Source organism: Mus caroli, unplaced genomic scaffold, assembly GCF_978045245.1.
Source record: "Mus caroli unplaced genomic scaffold, Mus_caroli_1 scaffold_18, whole genome shotgun sequence".
In the NCBI taxonomy this organism is placed as follows: Eukaryota; Metazoa; Chordata; class Mammalia; order Rodentia; family Muridae; genus Mus; species Mus caroli.
The window spans coordinates 61,477,555-61,485,211 of record NW_028227273.1 but is presented as its reverse complement, the minus strand read 5'-3'; the positions used below and the strand labels follow the sequence as shown (position 1 = coordinate 61,485,211).

Here is a 7,657-nt window from a genome sequence, read left to right as displayed (position 1 = left end):
AAAGACACAAGGAATAAAAAAGTAGGAGACAACAGAATCCTATCACCTTAGAAAAAAGGGGAGAGTATGGGGGACTTTTGGGATAGCATTGGAAATGTAATTGAGGAAAATATGTAATAAAAAAATATTTAAAAAAAAGAAAGTAAATATAAAAAAAGAAATGTTCAATAATCAATAATTAATGTTCAATAAACATTAGCTGAGCAAGAAAATAGCATTGTTTAAAGAAATAAAGTCAGGCTGGGCAAGTCAGGAACTGGTGGTAGTGGCAAGCCTTTGATCCAGGTGGATCCCTTGATTTTGAGGCCAGCCTAGTTTATAGAGTTCCAGGACAGCCAGGGCTACACAGAGAAACCCTGTCTTGAAAAACAAAACACATAACTTAAAAAAAAAAAAAAAAAAAAATCAGGCAGGGTAATGGTGGCTCATGTCTTTAATCCCAGCTCTCAGATCTCTGAGTTCAAGGCCAGCCTTGTCTAAACACCTAGTTCCAGGAGAGCCAGGGCTACACGAAGAAATGTTTCTTGAAAACCAAAAGATATAAAAAATTAAAATAGAGTACTTCCCTTTCCCTCTTGTTATTTGTGTTCAGATATCGCTTCCTGACATTTATCTCAGAGCTAGCAAGGGACAGCTCAGTGGCAGAGCACCTGCCTGGTATGTTCAAGGCCTGGGATAAGGTCCCCAGGATTACATTTAAAGTCCTATCTTAAGACAGCCGAGTCTCAACTCTGAACCTCATTCGCAGCCAACGCTCCCAGCAGACGTGTGCTTCTCCCCACTACCTTCAAGGGTTTGTAAAAGCACCAAGGCAAGAGTCACTCCTGTAGGCATGTTACTGTGGCTGGTCAAACCCAACCAGCCTTTCTGTCTTGGCTCCCTTCCCAGGCCAGCCAACCAGAACCCTTCACGAGCCACAGCACCAACGGCCAACAGCTGAGAACTTGGACTTGTCCCCAACTGTGTCCGGTCTCTTTGGTGGCTAACAGAGGAAAACCAGGGCCTTTTGCCAGGCACAACCCTGATCCCCAGCTCTGAGCTCCAGCTGCTAACCAGTGCCAGCCTGTCCACTTCACAGAAAAAAACACACTGGCTGTTTGCCCTGGGGTATTTCCAGAAGAGAAATTTAATCTAATTTACATATTTCTAGGTACATTGATAACCAAAAGGTGGCCACTGAAAAGGTTAAAAGGTCAATTAGCTCCCGGTATCTAGCTGGCCCAGGATTGCAAAATAAAAAGATCCACGTTCCTTATTCTCTACACAAAACGCATTTTTTAAAAAAGTGAAAGATCTAGGGAGCTATACATAGAAAGCAACAGTGAAAAGGGGGAGGGCAGCAGGGGTGGGGAGGAGAGTCCCACCCCTCACTCTACCCTCCCAGCCCTGGAGCCCCTGAGGCTCTGACAAGGCAGGAGGCAGCTGTCAGCTTTGAGCTCTTCCAAGCTAGGAAGGACCCTTTTGGGGGAGAGGGGGCAGCCAACAAGAATTTCCGTGGCATTGTGGGCTCAGTGGGAGCTCCCAAGCCCTAGTAGGATAGCAGAGGGAGCATGGATTCCCCTGAGCAAGCACCGTGGCATGATGTGGTCGTTTGACTTGGGAACTGAGGGGGCCAGGGCAGATCCCAGGTCTCACGAGGTGCGTGTGCGTGAAAACAGATACTGATGGGGCAAGAGGGAACGGGGGGTCTTTGGGGTCTTTGCAAATGGCCACGGATGGCAGATGTAGCCCTGCCTGGTTGCTAGACAGAGGGAAGTGCTGTTCTCCCCTGCAATCAGATTGGCCACCACCAAGGGCCTGGCTACTGCCCCTATGAGACCAACTAGGTAGGCTCAAGGATACCCTTGTGGCCCCAGAGTCCTTAAGCTGGGGGAAGGGTGGCTAGCTGGCTCCCAGTGCCCAGGTTGTAGTGTGCCCGGCCTCCAAGAGGCGCCGGTTTGAGGTTTTGGCTTGCTCCTTTGGAAACGGAAAAGAAAGATGGAAAAGGGGGAGGGGGGGAGGACAGAGGAGAAATGGGAGGGGATAGGTGGCACAAAAGGGGATCTGGAATGCTGTGTGTTAGGGTGCCTCTACAGCTGCTGTCTGTGCCTGCGGGGCCTGGGGCTCCTCAGGCGGAGGGTCTGCTTTGGAGAAGTTCATCTCCAGGATGTGCCGCTGTAAATGCCGTACCCACTCTTCCTGGATAGAGAGTGGGCCCTGGAATTCCACTTCACAGAACCTGCATAGGAACACAGAAAGAAGTGGCCAATGCTTTGAGGAAAGGCTGAAGTGTAGACTAGTCCAAGTGCTTAGAGGCACATCCACCACTACACAGCATGGATGTTAAGACAGGAATTCAGGGGAAGAAGTGTCTTCTAATGGACAGCCATCTCTTCTACTGTGGAGTCATGGCAGAGTCTCCTGGGCATGAGAAGCAGAGGGTTCCTTCCCCAAGTGCCTTTGCCATCTGATGAGCATGCTCTGATATGGTGGTGGGTATAAAGCAAAGCCTGACTAACCATCCTTCCTCTCTCGTGTGGCAGCCTTAAGCTAGTTTCCAATGAACAGAGGCCAAGAGCATCAGCTCTATTGCTCCAGAGAACTGAGCTGAAATTCTACTTCTTTTTTTTTCCTCCTTGGGATTTTAGGAGACACGGTCTCTAACTCTGTACTTTAAGCCAGCCTCAAAATTATGTAATTCAGCAGGACTTATACTGGTGGCAATCTTCTTGTCTCAGCCTCCCAATGCTAGGATAGCAGACCTGAATCATCAGTCAACTTGGATGCAACTTTTGACTTAGCCTGTATTATATAGCTTGAGCTGAGTTACCTCAAGTTTCTAAAGCCCCTATATCCTGGCATGTGATACGTGTATGTGTGTGCGCATGCACGCACACGCATAAGTATATGTCTGTGTATGTAAACTTTCATAAGAATTAAGTGAGAATTTTTTTTCCTTAGCAGAAAAATATGATGGAGTCCTTTGTTCCTAAGTGTCAGCAACATTTTCAGGACTTTGCTATTAAGTTCAGTCCTCACAACAACTCTATCAATTAGGTCTGTATGAAATGTGTTTTTAAAGACAAGAGTTTCACCTTGAAGCCCTAACTGCCCTGGGCTGACCTTGAACTCAGAGAGTTATACCTGCCTCTGCTTCCTGAGGTCTGGGATTAAAGGTGTGCACCACCATACCATGCCAAATTCTTTTTCAAGATAAAAAATGGTGGTAGGAGCAGGAAAGCTCTTGTGTGATGTTACTAAGCTGTCAAGTGTCCTACCTAGGACTGAACCCAGGTCTAACTGCTACAGAGCTCATGTTATCTATCAGTCTGACCCTCTGAAGCTCCTCTGTCCATGAGAAGAATTCCTTAACCTGGGCACTGCTATGCCTTAAAACAGCCTATGAGACCCCCACTGCACAGACTAACTCATTTTTAGGCTTCTAATAGCCAAGGCCCTACTAGATGTTAGCATACCTGCACTTGAGGGTATAGATGTTGCCCACAAACTTGACCAGTGACGTTTGGGGGGGCCGAGGCACCAGGGAGGGGACTGGTCGGACCCGGGGCGGGGGTTGCCGCACTTCTTCCAGCTTCTGTTGCAGGTCATTGACTTCCTCACCACCCCGAGCTGCAGAGGCATCTGAGGGGCGGGCTTGTCTGCGTTCAAATTCTAATGGACAGAGTGATAGGTGATGTAAAAGGAGGACTAGGGCCCTGGAGACATCCCTGCTTTCAGTGAGCACAAAGGGGCAGAGGTTGTTGGGACTTAAGACTAGGCCCCACATGCACTGATAGAATGGCACAACAATAAAGGGAGGGATTAAGCAGCTAAGATGTGGTGGTTGGCTAAGCTCTAGAAGGTGTCTCCTGCCCTCCCGCCCTCCTCCAGCAGCACTCACTGTTGATGCTGCCCTCCCGCCCTCCTTCAGCAGCACTCACTGTTGATGCTGCCCTCCTCCAGCAGCACTCACTGTTGATGCTGCCCTCCTGCCCTCCTCCAGCAGCACTCACTGTTGATGCTGCCCTCCTGCCCTCCTCCAGCAGCACTCACTGTTGATGCTGCCCTCCCACCATCCTCAAGCAGCACTCACTGTTGATATTTTGCCTTTGATGCTCCTCTGACTTCACGGTCCCAGGTGGGCTGGTTGCCAGAGGCCGTTCACCACTGTCAGCTGCCCTGCCAGCTTCAAGCCCTGGTTCTCCCCCAGCACTTCGGCCAACCAGGGACAGGCCCCCAGGTGCCAGCCCCAGGGGTGGCCGCTTGTCACTGTCACGGCCATGGCCAGCGCTGCGGAACTTCTTTGTAAAGGGGCGGCCACCCTGGATGTAGCTTCGGTAGGCACCCACTTTCTGAGGCCGGTGTTTGATCCACTCACTCAGGGTCTCGATGGGAGAGCCGTTGACACACCACTCCGTCACCCCGAACTGCCGCAGATGTGCCCTCGCGTGGCTGGCTAGGGCTTTGCGGTTTTCAAAGTAAAGGCCACAGAGCTCACAGCAGGCCTCGGTGGCTACAGACAGAGGAGGTTGCTATTCTAAGAGTGCAGGAATACCCAGGTGGCCTAAGCAAGGTCAGGAGCTAATCCCACCTCCCACAAGGACCTTGCCTCAGGGGTCCTGCTTGCCCTGACAAATGCCATCCCAAGACCCTACCACCCACTGCTTACAGGAGTGGGAGGTCTTCTCATGGAGAGTCTTTGCCTTGAAGGGCAGTTCAGTCTGGATGTAGGTCTTGGCCTTGACCTCTGCTGGGAGGAAGCGATCCTCCTGGAGGGGCCGCTTGGTTGCCACTGGGCCCAGGTAGCTGGTAGCTGAGGGCTTGGACCCTGTGATGGGTGACAGGCTGAGCTCCCGGGGAACCTGGGTCGGCCCAGCTCCTGGTTTTCCTGGCCGGCTAGCCAGGGGTGACAGAGGCAGTGGGGAATGCATAGCCCCAGGAGCTGCTGTGGGAGAGCCATCTTCAGTGAGGGCAGGAGCCAGGTCTCCAGCTGGAGGCTCTTTTTTGATGAGGCACAGCTTGGACTTCTTCTTCAGGATCTCCCGAAGTGTGTCAATGGGAGAGCCATTGACAGACCACTCAGTCACACCCATCTGGCGTAGGTGGGAGCGTGCGTGGCTGGATAGGCCCTTGCGATTCTCGAAGAACTCACCACAAAACTCACACCGGATATCACGCACTGGCTCTGCCCGAGCTGCTGCAAGGGGTCCAGGGTGTCAGGGGAGAGAGAGAGAGAAAGGAGGCACTGGCTATGGACAGGTAGAAGCCTCGAAGCTCAAGACCCAAGATAGTAACAGACTTCTGGATGTATCTATCCATGTGGGCCCCCCACCCACATATTCCAGTGAACTGCTCCTTCACCTGGGCCTTCAGAGGCACCTTATACATCCAGCCCTTCTATGTTTCTTGTTACCTCAAATTCTAGCTGGTTTTACAAGGTCTCCCTGAATAAGGCTGGGCAAGCTACTTCCTCTTTCTGAGCCTTAGTTTCCTTCTCTGCAAGATGGGGATGAAGACCTGTATCTCCCAATGTTGCTGAGAAGGTGTACAATCAGAAGGTTCAGAGCATATGGCAGGGAGGTGAAGCCTCGGCCATGCTTGCCTGCTTGGAGTATAGCAGATGATCAACCAAAATGAACCCAGTGTGAAAGAGAGCCAGGGAAGCAAGTAACACTGACATGATAGCAACGATGCTACATAAGGAGCTTTTAACCAGGCACTGTGCTGAGTGCTTCCTCGCACTTACAGACAGGCGACTATGCTCATCTCCATCTCCCAAATGAGGAAACCTGGCAACTCACTTACTACTACATTATAGAAAAGAGATCTTGACTCAAATGTCAAACATTCAATTACCAGGAATGTTAGACATAGTTCAAACATTTGAATGCCATCCCTCTATTCCTTCCAGTGGCAGACATCACTAGTGGATCCTTGCAGCTAGAAATCTGGTTGGCAGCCACTAAAATTGGCAAAAGAGGGCATATAGATATAATTATATGATTCTGCCACTTCTGCATAAATAACAGAGAAACAAGCTGTACAGGAGCATAAATAGCAAGGTTTGTGTTCTCTGGACTTGTTTAGCTTCCATTTCAGTCCCGTGATCTATGGATACTGCTAAGAGGGTGTAAGGAGGAGCATCAGCCAACTGTTCTACCTACCCTGACACAGGGTCACACTTACACAGGTTCAAGGGTGCCATATCTTCTCGAGGCGTGCCCCAGGGACCCTCAGATGGGTGTGGCTCCCCATGAAGGGTCCCTGGCAGCATCTCCCTCTTGATCTCCACTCTCATGTGTTCAGGCTTCAGTTTCTTGGGCAGGGAGGGTGTAGCAAGGCCTGAGAACATCTTCCGGGCCGTGGGAGGAGGAGAAGCAGTTGGTGAGTGGCCCAGAGGACTGCCTGGTGGTGGTGGCAACTTCTTGGTCAAAGGTGAGATGTGAAGATCAGAGGGACTTCGGGCTTCTAGTGAGCTGCCAGGACCTCCAGTGCTCAGCACCTTGGCCAGGGCTTTTGGGCTAGGACCTGGTGGGTGGAGGTGTCCCCCTGGCCTGGATTGGGTCCGTCTCTTCAGGATCTCCCGAAGTGTGTCGATGGGTGAGCCGTTCACATACCACTCAGTTACACCCATCTGGCGCAGGTGGGAGCGCGCATGGCTAGATAAGCCCTTTCTGTTCTCAAAGAACTCACCACAGAACTCACAGCGGATATCTCTTGTTGGCTCTGGGCCTGAAGCTGCAGCAGGAAGAGAAAGGGTCAGTTAGAATTATGGACATCATCTGGATAGTCACCTGTTGGAGTATCCTGGCCAGCTAGGTATGGGCAGCAGTGTGTCCATAAGCTAGGGTGATAGTGGATGGCGTGTAAGTAAGGGAGCTGAGGGGTGGGGGCCAGAGAGCTAATAGGACCTCTGTCCTGGCAGAGCAGTACCAATACTCCACAGCTTTGTGGGTCCCAATAAAACAGGGCAGGAGACAGGACGAAGCCAGCCTAGGTGCCACATACTGTCTAGACCCAGGACTCCTTCCACACCAAAAGGCAGGACCCTCCCCTTGGCCTTCATTCTCAGGCAGGGTCATGGTGATAAAGGTCAAGGCCAAGAGAGAGGGACCAGCAGCCCACCGCCAACAAAATCTCTGGGTTGAGCCAGCCCACTGCCAAGGGCCCCTGTCTACTCCCTACTACAACAGGAAGGGAGTAGGGAGGGGGCCATGACCCCCCAGGGAGGGGCTCCAGGGCCCACAGGGAGGAAGGGCAGCTGAAGTGAGAACCTACAGAGGTTGAGAGGAGACGGCTCCACATCAGAGGCCCAGAAAATGCCGGCGGCCGAGAGATCCTGCTTCCCCCAGGGACTGGCCATACCCGAGGCCTTCAGCTTGGCCTTCTTGGCCGGCGGTGGGGGAGGGAGCAAGGAGAGGGCTGTGGAGGCGGAAGGAGGCCGCCCCAGCTGGGCCAGGGCTCCCCGCCCGGGTGGGAGGCGGATCTGGATGCCGTCCCTCCTGATGAGCCCGTGGAGCACGTCTATGGGGGATCCCTTGGCATCCGGGTCGCTGACGCCCAGGTGGCGCAGGTGGGCACGGGCGTGGCTGGACAGGCCCTTGCGGGTCTCAAACCAGGCACCACACAGCTGGCAGTCCAGCTCTCTGCCCCCGTCACTATCTAAAGCTGCGGAGAC

The 7,657-nt window shown here is 52.2% G+C and overlaps 1 protein-coding gene across 23 annotated transcripts in view; it reads right to left on the bottom strand.

Annotated features, from left to right (window-relative positions):
* Positions 1–1,101: 1,101 nt before the first annotated feature.
* The window catches only part of Wiz (WIZ zinc finger), a 28,356-nt gene continuing 21,800 nt past the window's right edge, over positions 1,102–7,657 (bottom strand). For 10 of the 23 annotated variants that reach the window (XM_085833250.1, XM_021186469.3, XM_085833238.1 and 7 more), the window contains 6 exons: positions 7,258–7,647; positions 6,166–6,717; positions 4,649–5,176; positions 4,073–4,492; positions 3,456–3,651; positions 1,102–2,218 (listed from right to left, as the gene is read on the bottom strand). In XM_085833250.1, coding sequence (XP_085689376.1) covers positions 2,059–2,218; positions 3,456–3,651; positions 4,073–4,492; positions 4,649–5,176; positions 6,166–6,717; positions 7,258–7,647 — 2,246 coding nt within the window. In that variant the 3' untranslated portion in view covers positions 1,102–2,058. The remainder of the gene's footprint in view (positions 2,219–3,455; positions 3,652–4,072; positions 4,493–4,648; positions 5,177–6,165; positions 6,718–7,257; positions 7,648–7,657) is intronic. The other 13 variants (XM_085833242.1, XM_029471364.2, XM_085833249.1 and 10 more) reach the window with 3 other exon arrangements.